The following is a 20,301-nucleotide window of genomic DNA, read 5'->3' as shown; positions in this document are numbered from 1 at the left end:
CTAAATATACTACACTATATTACTTTTCCTTTTTTGATTCCTTTTGTTTTGATATAGGTTTATGATAGAAAATTAATTGGTTTTTAAGACAAATTGAGATATTAGAATAGAGAATTTCCTGCTTAATTAATGAGTTTCTATATTTTTTTATAATATTAGATTATTAGTGTAGTATCATCAAACCATATTTTGATGATTTAAAATAAATCTTCAAATTTCTTTCATGAAAATATCTTATAGTTTCATTTTACCATTTGGAGAAAAGCATAACATACTGAAAAGATGATAATTCTGATTTTCTATATACTATTTGAGCCTCTTGCATATTAATTTTGTTAAAATTCTTAATGGTCAACAACTCTTCAACGTACGTGTGTACACTATCAATATTGTTGGAAGCAATCATGTGTCTACTTGAGTCTCCAATCATCCATCCATTGCTTCTAGCTAGACTTATATCTTTAATGACTTAGTTGTCATGATATGTACTAAGCACTACATATACCTTCAACGTTGCTATCATGTTTGAGCATCTTGTCACGACATAGACACATCCCACAAGGATAACTTGACACTTGTAACCAAACTATTATCGCATAGGTTCCAATTTTTTGAACGTCAAAAATCCTCAACTCATCACGTTTCTATGAAGTGCATTGTTCAGCTTTAAAGCACCTAATGTACCATTTGCGATGTTACATTTTAGTTCCCAAACATTAGTTCGATTAACTTGACATTAAGCTTATTGTAACACTTTATCACACGTGTGGGGAAAGTTGCTAAACACGTCCAAAATAAAATGAAGAAATCAATATTTTTATGGTAATAGAATAAAGATAAAAAAACCATTTTCTTAGAGAAAATTTCTCCAATTTATTGTTATTAAATTGGTGTCGAAAATTGAATCAGTTTCCTAATAAATAATAATGCATCTTGGGTGCAGCCGAATTAAAGGAAGGAATTAGGTAAAATTTCTAGTTTGTGTTATGTTAATTATAAATTAACAGGGTTTATTCTCTTGTGGTAAGTGACTTGAGGGTTTTAAGAGTACAAAGAATTAAGTCTATTATCCCAGATTTTCTTTTTCTCTTTTTGGGATTTCAAAGAGTACAAATTTGTGGATTAGTAAAATTAGGATTTTTTATTTATTTTTTTTCCCTTCGATCCTTGTAGCATTTGGTGAGTGAAAAATTTACATGATTGAATAAATTTTTTATATAGTGAAAAGTTTGGATAGGCCGTAATTTTTTTCTCTTCTTTTTTATAATTTTTTATTTTTGGTTATTTTTTCTGAACAATGATCATATGAACTTAAGGAATTGCTCTCAATTTTAAACAATGGTATCAGAGAGTCAAGTCGTTCATAATGTTGCAGCATGAAAAATATACGTTAGCTGACACGGAGAACATTGTTGGAAGAATCAACTTTGGCTTGTGACAAGTACGAGTCAATCATGTGTCAATTCAATTTGAACTATGCAAAGTTTTATAAGGAAGACCAACCCGATCAAGTGTGGACAACCTACATGTCAAGAAAAGCTTTTGAAAAGGTGGAGCGGACTCGACTAACTGCTTGAACTCAAATGGAAAATGTTTATGGGAGATGAAACTTTTGCTTAAGATATAAACATCCTCATGGTATGAACTAGTTGCCATGGTAGAGATGCATTACTACTAGCGATCCATATATTTGATTACACCTTACGGACATTATTTTGACACTGATGAAGGTTGTGTAGTGGAATTGATCTCGATGGCAGATAAGCTCTCAGGAAAGTCAAACAGGGGATTTCGTAATAATTTCTCCCCAAGTTTGTTCGCATGAGCCAATAAGAATTTGTTGTTAATTCTAATTGATTACACTCGCATGGTGAAATATATAAATTCTTTATTTTTAAGAATTGGGACAATTAAAGTTTGTCAAAATTAATCCGATTTTTCTCAATATCACAGAACGCGAGATGACGGAATATTGGCTCATTTTTGGAGATTGTTGATAAAGTTGCCAAACACGTTTCAAAATAAAAGGAAGAAATCAATATTTTATGTTAATAGAATAAAGGTTAAATTGATATTTCTATAAAGTAAACTTGTCCAATTTATTGTTAAAAATTAAAATTGCTTCCTAACAATGTATCTTGGGTGCTCTTGAATTGATGAATGGAATTAGGTCAAATTTGTAGATTACGTTAATTATAACTTGATGAGGTTTATTCTCTTTCATTGCATGACTCGAGGGTTTTGAGAGAAATTTTTAGAGTAAAATTGATGGTTGTGATAAAAGTGTACGAACTTCATCGATTGAATCTCCGAACACATTAGCATAAGTTTTAAATCTACATTAATTTTACTAATCATATTCATTATTCATGAGTGAAAAAAAACTATGATTTCTCTTTGACGTGGGTTGAATTGATCATGATCTTAAACGATAAATAGGATAGTAATTATACAAGTGAAACTTATCATGTAGCTCAATTTTACGAATTTCTTTGTGATGAAGTTAACAGATACGTATTTCCTTTAACTAAAGAGGAGATTCCATGTCTAACAAATTGAAAAAGATTCAAAAATTAAGACTTTTCCTTAAATCAAATTTGCGGGACATCAAATCATTCATAATTGACATTTTTCCCAATGCAATGTCATTTTCTTCCACATAATGTCATAGTGAAATTACTATTATTGATAAACTTTTGATGCATAAGATAAGGATTTAACACTTGATCAAAGTCACATTGACGCACCCATATTATGGCTGTAATCATTAGGGCAATTCTAGCATTTGGACATTTCACAAATTATATAGATTCTTTTGGCTATTGTTAATGTCATATTAGACCTAAAATATCATTTATTCCTCTACTAAAGTCAGCATTGCCAGCACAAGTTTAGTCCAATAATTAGCAATGAATTATTCTTGTAACGAGATATAGTTATCAATCTATTGATAACTAGTAAATTAGTACACGAAGACGTCGACATTATAAATTGACTGTTATTCATGAATCCTGCATTATAAGCAGCTTTTACACAGAATGATGATATAGATATGTGTTTATATATATGTATGTATGTATGTATTTATTTATATGTAGGACAAAGCATATTTATGTTACAATGAAAACTAAGATAGAAAAGGCCAAGAGGCTTGGGACTGGGGTGGACCTCCATAACCTTCTCCCACAAGTTTGTCCATCCCTTGTGCTTCATATCCAGTTGTTCCCTGTTGTTAAACCCATTCCAACAGTACAATATCGACATTAAAGTCCAACTTTGGCATTGAATATGGTAAAATAATAAATTATGCTCTTGTTCGATGGCCGTTATTTGGGAAAAGTAATGTTTTGTACAGTGATTTTTAGGAAAAGTTATGTGCAGAATATTTTATTTTGTGAATGTGTGGTTAAAAATAAGTATGTAAAAAAGGTTTTGAAATAATGACTATCAACAATACCATAATTTTCTTTCTGGCAGTTGCTTATGAAATTAATTTGAGCAAACAAGTTCTAGGATGAATGTAGAATTGACAATTTTTTAGGAGTTGGAATAAATTATTGGACTAATTTTCATTTTTGAAAGATTAATTAAGCAAAATATGAAATGGAATAGTCTAAACAAGATTAAAGAAGAAAGGTATGTGCACAATTTATATGTCGAGTCGCATTCAATCATGTCAACAATCATATCAAATATGGTGAAATAGTTTTACCTGCATTGTTTCGATAGCTTCTGCCTCCAATGAATTGAAATCATAGAATAAACTCGCTGCTGATAGTTTCATTGAAAGAAACTATAGGAAAGATATATAAATAAAAATTAAATTTAAACATGTAGACTAAGACGTATTGTATATAACTAGACTGACCCGATAATTTTAATCATAATAGAATTCTTAATGAATATAAACTTACATCAATTTGATTTTGAAGTGACCTGACATAATTTATGATCACATCCAACATCATAGCCATCCCCATTGTCTGCAAAAGCTCAAAAACATTTTTTTTACTTTTCCCAATAAATTTAGGTTGATTGCGTAAAATTATTAAAATCCTCAAAATCATTAGGTCTTCCATGATCATAAAGGGAAGAAAAAAAGAACTGAAAATGAAGGATGTAGAAGGGTTACCTTGTAACACCCTGGAACTAGGTCTTGCAAGCATTTCAGCTTGTCATTTATCTTCTCCCTTCGTAACTATTTCATTACACAAAAATCTTATTATTATTATGATTATTATGATTATTATTATTATTATTTAATAATGCTTGACAAGTTATGTGCATATATATCCAGTGTGTTTGTGTATAAAGTGTAAACATGCACGATATTTTCTTGTACTGAAATTTGTAAATGAAAAATCAATCACCAAAACCAACCCTTTCGGCCAAACTGTGGCTATCAGTAGCTTGCCCTCTCTTTGCTCTGACATGGACAACCTCCCTAGGTTTCTGGGAGTCTGTCTCATTGATTTTCTTTCTCTTCTTCCCACCTTTATTCTGAGATCATATCATATATATATATATATATATATTTAATAATAGAAATTCAAGATCTTGTTTGAAATAAAGGGCCAAAGACAGAATAAATACTGGAAACTAAGAGAGAAAAATAGATATACTGCATAGTTTTTGCCGAACTTGTTAGCTCCAACTGAACCAGATCCAGACACGGACGGAGAATACTTAAGCAGGATATCAGATTCTGGTGCAACGTTCATGTTATTGCATCCATGGTTCAAACCTCCATCTGACGGAAAGAAATTAAGAACTGCTGGATCGTAAACCGGGAAGTCGGCAGGATGAATTGTTCGTGAATTTTCCTCTTGGAATGTCATAGAAATCAGTTGAGATTGATGATCAGAAAACCCTTCATCATACGAAGGCATATTTCTATCAAAATTTGTGTTGAAACCCTCCATTTCACTCAGGTTGTTCAGTAATTCCATGCTGTTTGAGTTCATTTCTGGGAAAGAAGGTTTAGGGTTCTGAATGTCAAAAATAAACTCTGCCATGAAATGTGCAAGTACAAATGAATACTTTTAGGTTTTCATATGATATGTTTAGATAACAACGTTATATAAGATTTTGCTAAATAATTTGGCACGATAAATCTTCAGTTATGTTGAAATAATGTACACCTAGGATTGCAGAATGTACAACTATATTCGCATCGTTTGGTACACAAGAAATGACGTTAATGATTTTTTCTTTATGTGGATGCAAATTGTTAGAGGGTCCACATCCAAATTGATATATCTAGTAAGTGAGATCATCTCTCGTCTTTCATCAAGTATGGTACAAAAAAGGGATGATCATAATTATTTAGCAACGACTTTTATGTTATATCTTGATAATTCTGGCAATTATTCATCACAGATTGGAATCCTCAATCTTATTGACTTGTCTATTGGCAGATATGGGGTATTATTCTCTCGGAATCAAAATGATAGGGTAATAGTCCACAAATTATCGTGCTAAATATGTTATATATAAGTGTTAAGATTCGTTTGATGTGATTTTTATTTTTTATTTTACTTCTTGTAGAAGAATATTTTTATAAAATTATTCAAACATATTCAAAAAAATTTATTTTCTTAATCTCAGAAGTTATTTTTTTTTCCTTTTAAAATTCAATCAAACGAACCCTTAGTTAAGAATGGATGCTAGTTTGATATAATTTTACCATAATTTGATGAAACGATTACTAAAGAAATGACTAAACATGGGCAAAATCAGGGGCAGACCCACATGGGGTCATGTGGTGGGTCAAATGACCCCATAAAATTTTGCCTCAATTTTTTTTTTTTTAAAACCCTTTACGATCTACTTTGATACACTTGTTACGAGATGTCAAATGAAGTCGAAATATTGCATTTTTAATACCATTTCGAAATACTTATGACCTAGTTTTTCACTCATTAATGATATGCGAAGTGGTCAACTAAAGCAAATGTTACAATATTTCAAAATAGACCGTTTGAAACTAGTATTTTGAGAATTTCGATACTATCCTAACTTGTAAAATTGTCGACGATCATGTGCTATCCGAATCCACAAATCGTCTATGTCATGTGGAAGCTTGTTTCAAAAACTATATTATTGTCATATCAAATGGTCCAAACAGATATCGAAAATAGTTAAATATACGTCAAACTTACATTCAAAAATATGTCTAACTCGTATTTTCTTTAAAAAAATTCAGATATTTTATTAACATTTATTATTTTTACACGATAAATTTTTCAATAAAATTTATATCATTTTATTACAAAATTTTACATGGAATATGACATAAAAATTTTTAGGATCGTTACGGATTAAATGTAATTTAAATTACATTCGAACTACATTTTCTTTAAATTTGAATTTCATTTACTTCATGGATTAAACTTAAAATTTATTTCAATTCATTTATGAAATGTTAAATAAAACTATACAAGTAGCAATTATTTAGTAATATTGATAATGATGTAATTATACAACATTTTTAAAGTATCAAAATGTGTATTAACTTATTTTCATTAATAATATGTTGTTGTTTTTTTTAAAAAAATTATATTTAAATTTTTTATCCCACAGCAATAAAAGTCTGGGTCCGTACATGGACAAAATGGCCTCAACAATAGAATGTGATGCATCTACAGTGATCCAATATGTTCAGTGTGTGTTTCAAGTGCATTGTGCCATATGTAAGAAATGTGTGAATCAAGTATGTTTAGTTTGATGTAGAGAATATGCTTTAGAAATAATTTTTCATATTTTCAACTAATAATGGAAGTGTTACTCGAATTACAATAAATTTAAAATTTGCGATTTCTAAAAACGTAATTAAAATTCTGAACAATTGAAATTTCATTTTACAAATTGTGACATTACTCTTGATTATTAGCAATGAATCATTCTTCGCAAATGAATTTAGTTTCTAATTGATCTTTCTTGTTAACAAATTCTTTTTGAGAAGTTGTAAAGTATCTATGCATGGGCGTATTTGCCTAACACCATAAGAATCAGACAATGAGAGTTTTCCATTCTCGATTCAATCCACCGATCGATATCTAATTCACATTATGGTTAATATGTACGGCGTGTAGTACTAGCAATCTATATTGTACGTGTGATCAAATTAAGCTCCCGTTTGGCCCCTATTAAATTTTATTTTATTTTTCTCTCTACTATTTTCAATCACACAATCTTTCATTAAATAATATTACACGTAAATCGAAATTTTTTTTTTCAATCACTTATTTTTAAAAAAAATATTATTCCACTCATTTTAATTTCAAAAAATGGGGGCCAAACGGGGGTCGCTATACCGTGTATCATTCTGCAATATCCACTGATGGTTTAGTGGAAGGGAAATCACAATTTCAATATATTCACTATACGAGTAAGTTCTTTGATTCGTTTAGAAGTTGGAATTTTCGGATTGACGATCCTATATTTTATTGGCTAACCATCAACAGCTCCATTAGACCTAGTAATTGAGAAGTTTCATGTGTCCCATCCAAATAAACACAAGTTGACCATGTACAATTCCATTAGACTTGCTCGACAAGGAGCTCGATCCTTTCTTGCTGTTTAATGAATGACTCATGAGGAGATTCCTATTCATTCAGCGGACTGCAACGTATGGCTAGTCAATCATTCGACAAAGAAATAATTGGTCGTCCATTATCTATATAGTAAGTAAGCTCTCTTAGTCGTTTATAAATGAAGGGTTTGCTGGACCCTATCTCCACAGTGGACGCAAACTAGAGATTACGTTTTCAATTAGACTCTCTAGAACTATTGAGATAAACAAACAACAACCTTAATAGGTGCGTCAAGTAATCGGTATCCATTAGCTATTTGTGTTGAACCCGGAGGGATTGTAATGAATTAGATTAATGACATACTATGAAGTAATAAAGATCACAATAGAAATAAAATTAAAAATAAAGAAGAACAAAGAGAGTTAATCGTAGATGAACGATGTATATTAGCTGACAATATGAAGAAAAAATTACGGACACAACAATAACACTTAAACAAAACTGACAGAGATACCTTGTATTTATACGTCATGTTTCAAACCTTAGAAGAGCTCTAAAAATGTAAAAAAATCTGTTAAAATTATGTTACAGTTGCGCATAGAACTTCGACCGAGAGAGAATTTTCTTTCCTTATTCAACTTGGATACAATCTTCCTTTCCAAGTAAAAATCAAACACTCAATTTCACAAGACTCCTAACCATATTTGAGTTACAAAACCTAACAATTTGTGTATTGAATGCTTGATAGATAGACCGTGTAGAGTTGCTAACATTTCTTGAGCTAGTATAGTTTTAGTGATTTTCATTGAGTCATTGAAAAAATAAAAAAAAATATATAGATGACAATAAAGGTATGTGACACATGTGACTGAAGAAATAAATGACAGCAGGGTGGATTTTCAACCCAAAAAGAGGGATGGCCATAGGACTATTTATAATTAGGGGTGCAAAGTGGAGCGAGTTATTTGTCTACTCGAATCGTTCGAACGAGCTGAGCAGCGAATCATTCATACGAGTCGTTCGTCGACTCACACGAGTTAGGGCACAAGTTGGGCGAGCCATCTCGTCAACGGTTTGCAAGCCGGATCTTCGTAATAAGTAAAAAATGCAATTAAGTCAAACGAAAAAATATTTTGACGTGGCACTCGTGCTTGGCTCGCCTCAACAAGAAACGAGCTTGTGGGGCGAGTCAAGCCAGACTTTGGTTAATCAAGTTGGCTCGTCCAACGATAGGCAAGCCAAGCGGCTTAAGCTTAGTATTACTCAACAATTGACAAATTTTGGCATGAATCTTCGTTAATCGTTTTACTCTCTTTTTCACTTTAACATATTTTACCCTTGATGCCTACTCTCGGGGGCTAGTAATGAGATTTTTTGTTGTAGCTCAGGGTGATGTTTGGGACAATTCGTATTATTCGTACCCAACTTCCATGCACGCTCTTTCCAATCTTTTCCCTTCTTGATTTTGTTGCATCTCCATACAGTAATTCATTTCCATTTTGGACTGAACAGTGAAGCATGCAAGAAAATGATTTTAATCTTACACCTAAACTTCTCATCAAATACATAGAAAATCTAACTCAACTTATTCCCATTTACAGAAACATATTTTCCACTCGTGATTAGCAACGGTCGTATTCAAATCCATTTAGGTCACTGGTTTGGTTGTATGGGCAACAAGCCCCCATAAACTTAGGATAGAATTAGATCAAGTCATTCATTAAGCAATCCTTAGCAAGGGAGACAAGTCGATATTGTCTTTTGTACTCAACCTTTCATGCCCGCCTATAATAAAAATTGAATAATTTTCTATGCCGAACCACCCTAAATAGATGGCTAGTTATGCTTCATTGAGTGAATTCTTCGTAGAATCTTAGCTCGTGTTTGGTACATTATTTGCGAGTTTATCATTATTTCAATTTTTGCCAATAGCATAAAGTTGCTAATGGGAGGAATTTGGAGATGTACCGAGACATCTCAACTAGGTTGATATCTCCATAGTATCTTCATCATGTGTCCCTCTTTCCTATGCATTAAATAAATTAACAAACAGAAGTAACAATGTTTACAAGCCATGACGCTAAAGTGTATTCCTTTCTGAGATAGAATGTCTTCCGTTTGAATTTTTCCATGAAGTATGTGCCACAAGAAAGACCTCGGAGGAACGTAAGATATCAAGATAGAACTGTTTGAATTGAATGAAAAATATTGAATAGAAGTAATGAAAAATATTGAATAGAAGTCTCTTCATATGTTGTAACTCAAGTAACACAAGTCCCTTCATGTTTTTAACTCCTTTATCAATGAATGGTTTAACTCCTTGATTAATGAGCTAGCTTTTCTTCCATTGGTATAAATAGGATTCTCTCTAGGTTGAAAAATTACAAGTGAAATGCAAGCTTCTTCCTCTAAACAACAATCTTCTTTTTCTCACTTTCAAATTCTTCCTTGTGCTTATAATTTCTTTGTGAGATAGAGTATATCACAGCTAGTTCGTAGGCAATTAACGTAGTGCAGCGTGAACCGACAACCAATTGTATCCTGGGAATCGAACACCGATCAAAACCTCTTGCACTCCGGCGAAACGGCGAATTCAATTTAAGGAAACTGTGAATATACAGGCCTTTGGTTTGATTTAATTTTCTAATATTTACCTACAAACTTAAATCGAATTGGCTTTAGTAAATCAAATTTTGTTCATTAGTTTTTGTCAATTTTTCCAGTTCATGATTTTTGCATGATTTCTAATTCATTTTAAATGATTGTTAAGTTGTTAATAATTTGATAAAATAATCTGTTCTTCAACTCTGCAATTTTATTTACTGAACAGATAATTTGATCTCGAATTTATATATGACTTTACAAACTTATAATTATTCTAAATTATTTGTTGCTTATTCCGGTTTAATGACATCACATGGAAATAACGATGCGAACAACGGAAGCAACACTGTTGGTACCGGTGTATCAAATCCTGCAATGACCGTTGTTAACCCTATGGAGACCACGACTGACATTTTTCCCATTGACGGGATAACTGGAGGCAGGATTCCTCATGTTGAAGTAAACCCAACGTTGCCTTCGGCTGCGGCCTCGGCAATCCATTTTGGCATAATACCTTTGCCAGTGCCTAGGGCTGCAGCTTCGACACCTTTGCCATCGTTTTCGGCTCCATTTCCCGTGAATCATGCAATTCGACCTGATAAGTTTGCTGGTACCGATTTTAAGACATGGTAGAATAAGATGGTTTTTTATCTCACTACGTTGGACCTTGCACGTTTCCTCACTGAGGATGCCTCTATTGTGGCTGAAAATGACACTGATGTGCATAAGCATGCAGCTTGGGACGCTTGGAAAAATGCTGATTTTTTGTGCCGCAACTATGTCTTGGATGGCCTACAGAATTCTCTGTATCACGTATATGTGGTAAAGAAGTCTGCTAAGGAGCTCTGGGAGTCCTTAGAAAAGAAATACAAGACCAAGGATGCCGGATCTAAGAAATTCTTAGCCAGTCGGTGTATGGACTTCGAAATGGTTGATTCACGTTCAGTGGTGAGCCAAGTGTAGGAGTATCAAGTGCTTTTGCAAAAAATGCATGCTGAGGGTCTGACCATGTCAGAATCTTTACAGGTGGCTACTGCTATTCACAAGCTACCTCCTCAGTGGAAGGCTTTCAAAAGCTATTTGCAGCATAAGAGGAAAGAGATGTCTTTCGAGGATTTAATTATCAAGCTGCGCATTGAGGAGGATAACAAACGGGCTAAACGTAAGTCAGAGAATTCTTACTCTGAGAAGGCTAATGTATTGGAGTACGGCCAAAATTCTGGAACTAAGAAAGTTCACTCCTTTAAAGCCAAACAGGGTAACGGAAATTGAAAAGATAAAAAAAAGGCTATGAAAGGGTCTCAGTTGAAGCCTGTAGGTGGGGTAGGAAAGAAACCTAAGTTCCAGTTCAATGGAAAGTGTTTCAATTGTGACAAAGTTGGGCATCGATCAGCAGACTGCCATCAGCCTTGGAGGGATAATAAGCAGCGTCCTCAGGCTGATATGGTAGGAAATGAGAAAGATTATCTCTCAAATGAAATGTCTGAGCTAAACCTCACGGTGGTGATTAGTGAGGTTAACCTGGTGGGGTCTAACCCAAAGGAGTGGTGGCTGGACACTGGGGCCACTTGCCATGTCTGCTCCAACAAGAGCATGTTCACTACTTTTGCACCAGTTACAAATGGTGAAAAATTGTTCATGAGAAACTCTGCAACTTATGAAGTGCTTGGTAAAGGTAAGGTGATCCTGAAGATGACATCTGGCAAAGAGCTTACTCTGACTAATGTGCTGTACGTGCCAGAGATTCGTAAGAATCTGGTCTCTGGGTCTCTTCTGAGCAAGAATGGGTTCCGTATGGTCTTTGAGGCAGATAAGTTGGTGATTACCAAAATAGGAGTTTATGTTGGGAAAGGCTATATGACTGATGGCCTGTTTAAATTGAATGTAATTGCTGTATCCCCAACTGTTATGAGTAATGAGAAAACTCCTTCTGTTTACTTGCTTGAGTCTCCTAATCTATGGCATGGTAGATTAGGTCACGTAAATTACAATGCTTTACGTAGACTAAGCAAACTAAATTACTTACCTAGGTTTCAAATTGATTCAAATCATAAATGTGAAACATGCATTGAATCTAAGCTTACTAGGTCTTCGTTTCATAGTATTGAAAGATGTATCGAGCCATTGGGACTAGTCCACAGTGATGTATGTGACTTGAAATCTGTTCAAACACGAGGCGGTAATAAGTATTTTATTACTTTTGTCGACGATAGCATGAGATATTGTTATGTGTACTTGCTTAAAAGTAAAGACGAAGCTATCGATAAATTCATTCTTTATAAGAATGAAGTTGAAAATCAACTTAATAAGAAAATAAAGGTGCTACGGAGTAATCGTGGTGGTGAATATAAATCACTGTTTGGTGAATTTTGTGCTAAACATGGAATAATTCACCAAACTACTGTACCTTATTCACCTCGGCAAAACGAAATTGTTGAGCGTAAGAATAGAACTTTAAAGGAAATGATGAATGCTATGTTGATTAGTTCTGGATTACCACAAAACATGTGGGGAGAAGCTATTCTTTCTACAAATTACATCTTGAATAAAGTGTTAAGAAAGAATATGGATAAGACTCCATATGAACTTTGGACAAATCGGACACCTTCATATAAATACTTACGAATGTGGGGGTGTCTTGCTAAAGTTATAGAGGGGTTTACAGCTCTAGGTCAAGAAAGGAAAGTTTGTAGACTGGTTAAATCGCTGTATGATTTGAAGCAAGCACCGAAGCAATGGCATGAGAAGTTTGATAATGCTATGCTTTCTAGTGGTTTTAGAATCAACGAGTGCGACAAGTGTGTATATGTCAAGGACACTAATGATGGATATGTCATACTAGGTCTATACGTCGATGACATGCTCATTGTCGGTAGCTCTGACAAGATTATCAAAGCCACTAAGAATATGTTAAACTCGAAGTTTGACATGAAAGATATGGGTCTCGCGGATGTCATTTTGGGAGTAAAAATTACTCAAACACCAAATGGACTTGTGTTATCTCACTCTCATTACATTGATAAGATACTAGACAAGTTCAACAAGTCAGATACCACTGTGACCAGGACTCCAATGGATTTGAGTCTCCACTTATCCAAGAACACTGGTGATGGTGTATCACAGTTAGAATATTCTCGGATAATTGGGAGTTTAATGTATTTAATGACTTGTACGAGACCGGATATAGCATACTTAGTTATCAGATTGAGTCGCTACACGAGTAACCCAGGTGCTGTCCACTGGAAAGCCATTTTTAGGGTGCTACATTATTTAAGGCACACTCGTGATTTTGGACTGCACTATTCTAGATACCCTGCAGTAATCGAAGGGTATGCTGATGCAAATTAGATATCAGACATGTCAGATACCAAGTCTACTAGTGGATATGTCTTCACTCTTGGTGGTGCAGTTGTCTCTTGGAAATCGTCCAAACAAACTTGCATCGCAAGATCTGCAATGGAATCAGAGTTCATCGCTTTGGACAAAGCAACTGAAGAAGCAGAGTGGCATCGCCAGTTTGTTGAGAATATTCCAAGATGTTCAAAGCCTGTGCCTACAATTTGTGTTTATTGCGATAATCAATCAACAATTGGCAGGGCACAGAGCAATATGTGTAATGGTAAGTCTCGTCATATTCGAAGATGACACAATACCATTCGACAACTACTCTCACAAGGTATTATCACTCTGGACTACGTGAAGTCAAAGGATAATATTGCAGATCTGCTAACCAAATGGCTAACTCGAGAGGTAGTTGTAAAAGCATCGAGGGGAATGGGCTTGCAACTTATGACGTTGAAAGGTATCATGGTGGAAACCTAACATAGCTTAATGGAGATCCCAGGATCTAGGTTTAAAGGGACAACTAAAACATGTATATCTGTGTAAATCACTGAGAATGTTTTCCTTCTGCTCATTCCTATAGCGCTCACAGTGATTGGAAGATACAGGTTAAGCTATGCTTTTAATGACCATTAAGCATTGTTGTGAAAAACTGAGTTAAGAGGTCACCTATGTGAGTGTGAAGTGGAGCCGCTTCTATAAGGATTGGCAGGGCTACATCCTTGAAAAAACACTTGCAGAACCAGGCGACGTGTTCATGGCCAAAACGAACACAACAGTAAGAACTATGATGTGACTAGAATGATCCTGTATGAGATCTATTGTCTTGGTTTACACAAATGACGAAACAGTTCAAGGCATCAGATCCACTGGTTTGCTAGTAATTCCCGATAGGTTTCACAAGGGAAGGTTCAAAGCTAAATGCTACCTATCCTATACAGGATTAATTCGTTTTACTCTCTTTTTCCTCTTGAGTCTTAATTTCCAATTTTCATTAATGTGGGGGATTGTTAGAATTGAATGAAAAATATTGAATAGAAGTAATGAAAAATATTGAATAGAAGTCTCTTCATATGTTGTAACTCAAGTAACAAAAGTCCCTTCATGTTTTTAACTCCTTTATCAATGAATGGTTTAACTCCTTGATTAATGAGCTAGCTTTTCCTCCATTGGTATAAATAGGAGTCTCTCTAGGTTGGAAAATCACAAGTGAAATGCAAGCTTCTTCCTCTAAACAACAATCTTCTTTTTCTCACTTTCAAGTTCTTCCTTGTGCTTATAATTTTTTTGTGAGATAGAATATATCACAGCTAGTTCGCAGGCGGTTAACGTAGTGGAGCGTAAACCGACAACCAATTGTATCCTGAAAATCGAACACTGATCAAAACCTTTTACACTCCAGTGAGGCGACGAATTCGATTTAAAGAAACTGTGAATACACAGGCCTTCGATTTGATTTGATTTTCTAATATTTACCTACAAGAACTTCCTCTGTGCACCATTTTTTGGCAATGTGAACAATCGAAACAGACAATATCCCTTTAATCATTTTAAAATATGATTGAATAATAAATGATTATTCCATGCATTTTAGTAGAAATCGTTGAGCATGTTGAATTTAAGGTGATCTAAAGATGCTTCTTATTTATCGGTGTTCATCTTTCTTTATTTACTTATCATTCAATAAAGTAGTTGTTGATAAGAGTTGATCATGTCCGAATTTAGGTCATTGAAGCAAGAATTAAGCCAAGTTGTCAGAAAAATTTTTGACACTTTGGATGACCTATTCTCACATGTGCGTAGGACCCATATGAATAAAAAATGCAAAAAAATGCCCCACTCACCCCGATTGTGAGTGTATGTCAAGTAGGGTGTCAAAATATTTCTGACACCGTAGCTTGATTGTTGAAGCAAAGGTCTATTAGTCCACGTGTGAATTTTCTAATTAGAGCTACGCCTACACCCGTAGGACTTCAAGTAGAAGAGAACGTCAGTAAGTTTTACACACGGTGAGGAGAATATGTAACACTTGAAAATGGTTAAAATTAATTTTTCAATGTTTACTTCAGATTGAGAAGTTGTCTAGAATTGATTTTCTAATATAGAAGAGTCAATAGTGATCGAGCTTTATCCATGTTTAGTTTGGTAAATTTTGAAAATGACATTAATTTCTACAATTGATATGTGAAATTCAAATAATCTTAGATGAAATTGACAATGTAGTAACCAGATTAGGAATGCTAGAAATGACATATTGTGTCATTAATAATTAATTAAACCGATTTTTTTTTATTTCTGATTTAACTGGAATTTAACATTTACTAGCATTGAAAATTATTGTTGATTCACTGCATATTGTGCATGTATTAGGGTTTAATTACAATCAATACCAAAAAAAATCTTGCATTCAAAGTTGATTTAATAAGCCAATTATGAGTTATGTTGATGTGTACAAACTGGTGGGTTCAGGGATTGGTGGGGGGGAGGGGGAGGACATCACCCTCCACTTAGGCCCAAGAAATTTTTTTAAGGGTTTTAAAAAAAAAAATAGAAAACCGGTTTTTTATGTGTAAAAACTTTTTTTTTTTATGTATTAGTCCAGTTTGAAATTTTTTAGCATGATCTTGGATCCATCCCTGGGTGGATTCCTCTTCAATCATATGTATGTCTTATCCTTAATTCAACTTCGACCTTCTTATCTAAGCTTTATCCAACTTCAACCATTTCAGCTTGTTTACTCATTCCGACCGTAAGTCTTATCAATCATGTTGAGGTTGTTTCACATCAATTGTGAATGAGATTGGTATTCAATTTATAAATATGAGGAAAAGTCTCACCCCTTGAGCTAATTTTGGGATGAAAGAGGTCCAATAGCACTCAATACTCATATCAGAGCCCGGTTTATTAACATGTCTCAGCCACGGAGATATGGGTTTATGTGAGGGGAAGACATGTTTGGTCTCCTGCAAGCCCTTTGTGTGAGCGGGAGACAGTTTTGATCTCCTGCAGGGCCCGATGTGTGGGGGGAGATGTGTTTGGTTTTCCACAAAACCCGATGTGTGAGGGGGAGCTTGTTAAGGTTGTCCCATATTGGTTATGGATAAGGTAGGTATTCAGTTTATAAGTATAGAGAAAAGCCTCACTTTTTAAACTAGCTTTTGAGGGTGAGAGAGACTCAATACCACCCAACACACCATGCAAAGATCAAAGCTAAGCATATATTGAACCATTCTAAAGCGACAAAAATAGATCGGAGATGTCACTTGGCTTCCCACATTAGCTGGTGTAATTAACTAGTTTTAGAAATTCCAGTCGTAATAGCAATTAGGCTTAATCGCATATTAGCTTCTATTAGTTCCATTTGTGGTGCACAATTTCTAGGAATGTAGGTAGTGGTTACGATAGATTCTGAAGGATTTCGTTTTATTTTCTGTTAGATTAGTATTTCCTGGTAATATTGGTTCTCAGCTATTTTTCAGTATGTAAGTTGGTATAAAAGAAACAAGTTTAAGTACTTGGGATAATGAGTGCAGAGACAGTGGTTAACAGAGTTGAATCTTTGCACCACATTCACATATTTACTGGCTTATTATCTGTTAGACATCAAACTGTTTCGCGCGGGTAGTCGCTAACAATTAAAAAATGAATCAGACGATTGTGTAAAGAACTGACCTCTTGAGACAAAGTCCCAAAAAGGGGTGTTTTATTGGCGATGATTTACAATTGGAACTGAACAGAATGCCTCCAAGGGGCGCAAGCACACGAGTACTAAAAGAAATGTTTAAGTTTAAACTAAGAAATCGAAATTACATATTCTCTGTTTGAGAGTGTTTGATTCGGGGTCCCTTTTCTCTATGTCTTCTCTTCCTTTTATATTCCTTTGATGATTTCTTCGTGACAACCGCTTGGAAACTGCTTGATTACTGTATAACTACCCACTTTCTTTATAGTGGCTAACTTGTAGTGGAACTGCCATCCCTAACTGTCGCCATTACTCTTTGTCGTTCAACCGCCTTCAACTGGGCTCCTTGAATCGTGGAATGTGATAAAATCACTCAATAACTGCTTCAATAGCTGCTATTCTAGATAATTATAATGTTTTATGCTTGCTAAGATCCTGGGCGATTTGAAGGTTTGGGCGAGAACGTGGTCATCGCTCTGGGTGACTGTAAGGTATGCTATTCGCTCAGATTCTGGGCATCTTGCAAGCTTGGGTGATGATGTTACCGTGTTCTTGGGCTTCCATCGCATTCATCAATAATCCTGTTTAGACCTTTAACCTGGATTCCCAATTGGGCTTCACTCTTTGAGCTATTTGATTTGGGCTGCACTTTTAGTGTATCAACAATTACCTCCCAATATGGCAGAATTAATACTAATTATTAATCTTTGCCATATTCACTTTGTGTTTTCCAGCAATATTTAAAATTTTCAAGAATTTCAATCATTATTTCCTTCTACAGTCTGAAAAAGTGCAACGTTACAAACCCTTATAAACCAAAAGGACACGCCATTTCATTGCACCACTCAACCATGTCTATATTTTGCACTTCTTCCTCACTATTTTACTGTTTATCTTCTTGCTTCTCTGCTACGTTTCCCAGGCAAACCTTATCAAAACTGTACTTTGTTTCCAATGGCGACTTCACAAACTCAATCTAATGATTCCTTTAGTTTCGAAGATTTTCAGAAACTCCTTACTAGGCCATATGTAAATCAAAACTTCCTTACACAAGTTAGTGCTGACCTCAATGAATTCTACTTGGGTCCATCGTTCAATAATGCCGAAGCCGTCGGATAAGTGGCGGTGGGCCAACTGTTCCCTTGCACTCAAGGTCCTTCGTTCCTGAACTCTCTGCCATTGAGGCCGATTCGCAAAAAAGGTATTCGTACTTGGCTCAAAGCTGATGTTATTTTTCGTAGATGGCATGCACGTCTTGTGACTCATGGCCCCACTAAGGCGATTTTTGATCGTGCTAGGATTTCAGATTTATTAGAAATTACTCTTTAACCCCCAATTTTTGACCTAGTGTTTTTTCCTATTGCTTTGAGTTTTTGGTCTTCTGAGTATAACACCTTTGTTTTCCCTCTTGGTCCCATGTCTATTACTCTAAGGGACATTGGAGCCCTAGTAAATCTTCCGCCTTTGGGCAATATCATCTTTCTTGGTATTTTGATTTTTAGTGTTGTCCCGAAATTTGACAAGAAACTTACTGAGTCCTATTCAAGCCTGCAAAACTTTTATAATCACTCAAGCGCTGAACCTTCCCATGCTGAGCGTGTGGCCTTTCTTCATATTTGACTTTGTAAATATATTCTTTGCGTGCCAAGTATGAAACCTTCTATGAGCTACTTACCCATAGCGCATGAATTGGCGCGTGGTAGGCCTTTGAACTTATGTTCTTTCTTTCTATCCGCCCTTTATAGAGGCATGGCTTCCCTTCAGTTTCAATTGAAGAATGGTGCATCTCCCACTGGTAGTGGCCCCCTTTGGTTCACTCAGCTGTGGTTGAGAGCATATTTTCCACCACTTGGTGCTCTATCCATTTCCAGTCGTTCTGCTAGCTACTATGGGCTAGCCATTGATTCACTGACCCCTGTAAATATGTCCAGTAGGGACATTTTTTCATTCTTTTATTCCTTAAATCCGATTCCTTCTTTCTTTCCTTTTCCTACTTATTTGACCCCAGATTATGTGCAACCTCCATCTTCCCTAAACAGTGCGAGTGCATCTCTGCTTGTTTGGGTTCAATTTTTAATTGGGAGGGAATTGTTCCACGGTATCTTAATTGGAACCAATGCCAAAGCTGGGGTTGAAATATATGCTCCCCAATTTTTTGCTCGCTAACTTAGTTTTGGCCAAACTTGGCCTGTCCCTCCTTGTTACTCCAAAAATTTGACGGACCGCTTTCACACCATTAATAGGGCAAAGGCACAAGCTATAGATGCTCGCAACATTCTTTTGACGAGCAAGAATTAGCCCCTTTCAATTCTATCCGTGCTGTCCATCCTCTTTTTGAACAACTTTGGCTATCAGTAAAACGCCGACTGTTTGCAACTGATGCTAATTGTGCCTTCCATTTACTGGACCAACCAAGCACTCCCTCTACTTCTCCTGTTTTGGTCACCCCTGTGTCCATTAGGAATTCTTCTTCCCTTAATTATGCTAAACATTCTATCCATCCATCTGTTTCTCTACCTACCAAGGCTACTGCAGTTAAAAGTGCCTTAAGCCGCAAACGGTCAGCTTCAGCATCTCCCACTTTACAGGATGATGATGATGATGATGACGCTCCCCTAATCCATAGGAGAAAGGTAATTGAATTTGTTTATTTCCAATCATACTTTTCTATGTACTAATGGTTTATCTGAATTCCTCAGAAAAGTTCAGCCTCACCTGCGAAAGCTTTGGTTATGGCAGCCCCTACTCCATCACCTTCTGTTGAAGCTGCTTCATCCAAGTTAGCTGGTGAAGGGATTATGCTTAAAGAGAAATCCTTTGTCCCGGAACCTTCATCACAAACAATAGAAAGGCCACCTTCTTCCCAGGGCACCGACCCCCCAAACGTCGAACTAAAATGTAATACACATTTTGATATTTTACCTTTGCTTGTGCTACTGGTTTCTGATTCTTGCTTCTTGAATTATGCAGAGGCTCCCATGGGCCTGCCCGTTGTGGCAGAGTCTTCTCGTCCAGATAAGGGTAAGTCCCCACAGGTGGTGGAGTCGACTAGTGATAGGCCTGAACTCCCCAAGATTGCTGATAAGGTAACCTTTTGCTTTACTTTCATTTTCGCTTCGTTTATTGTAGTGAAAGTCC

General features: G+C 35.3%; 1 protein-coding gene across 1 annotated transcript; it reads right to left on the bottom strand.

Moving 5' to 3' along the window:
* Nucleotides 1-2,978: 2,978 nt before the first annotated feature.
* Nucleotides 2,979-5,123, bottom strand: LOC111399002 (transcription factor bHLH75-like). The gene is made up of 6 exons (XM_023026198.1): nucleotides 4,623-5,123; nucleotides 4,381-4,500; nucleotides 4,133-4,198; nucleotides 3,915-3,983; nucleotides 3,713-3,793; nucleotides 2,979-3,226 (listed from the first exon to the last, which is right to left on the bottom strand). The coding sequence occupies exons 1-6, from the start codon at nucleotides 5,013-5,015 to the stop codon at nucleotides 3,128-3,130; spliced, it is 828 nt and encodes a 275-aa protein (XP_022881966.1). The 5' UTR covers nucleotides 5,016-5,123; the 3' UTR covers nucleotides 2,979-3,127.
* Nucleotides 5,124-20,301: the final 15,178 nt, after the last annotated feature.

Source organism: Olea europaea, chromosome 8 (assembly GCF_002742605.1).
Source record: "Olea europaea var. sylvestris chromosome 8, O_europaea_v1, whole genome shotgun sequence".
NCBI lineage: Eukaryota > Viridiplantae > Streptophyta > Magnoliopsida > Lamiales > Oleaceae > Olea > Olea europaea.
This window is presented reverse-complemented; position numbering and strand designations above follow the sequence as displayed.

Excerpts from the sequence above, each read along its gene's own strand:
- LOC111399002 (XM_023026198.1), bottom strand. The coding sequence starts at position 5,015 with ATGGCAGAGTTTATTTTTGACATTCAGAACCCTAAACCTTCTTTCCCA. Across the intron at positions 4,501-4,622 it reads AGTTCGGCAAAAACTATGCA|AATAAAGGTGGGAAGAAGAG; the intron begins GTATATCTATTT and ends ATATGATCTCAG. Across the intron at positions 3,984-4,132 it reads TAGTTCCAGGGTGTTACAAG|ACAATGGGGATGGCTATGAT; the intron begins GTAACCCTTCTA and ends GAGCTTTTGCAG.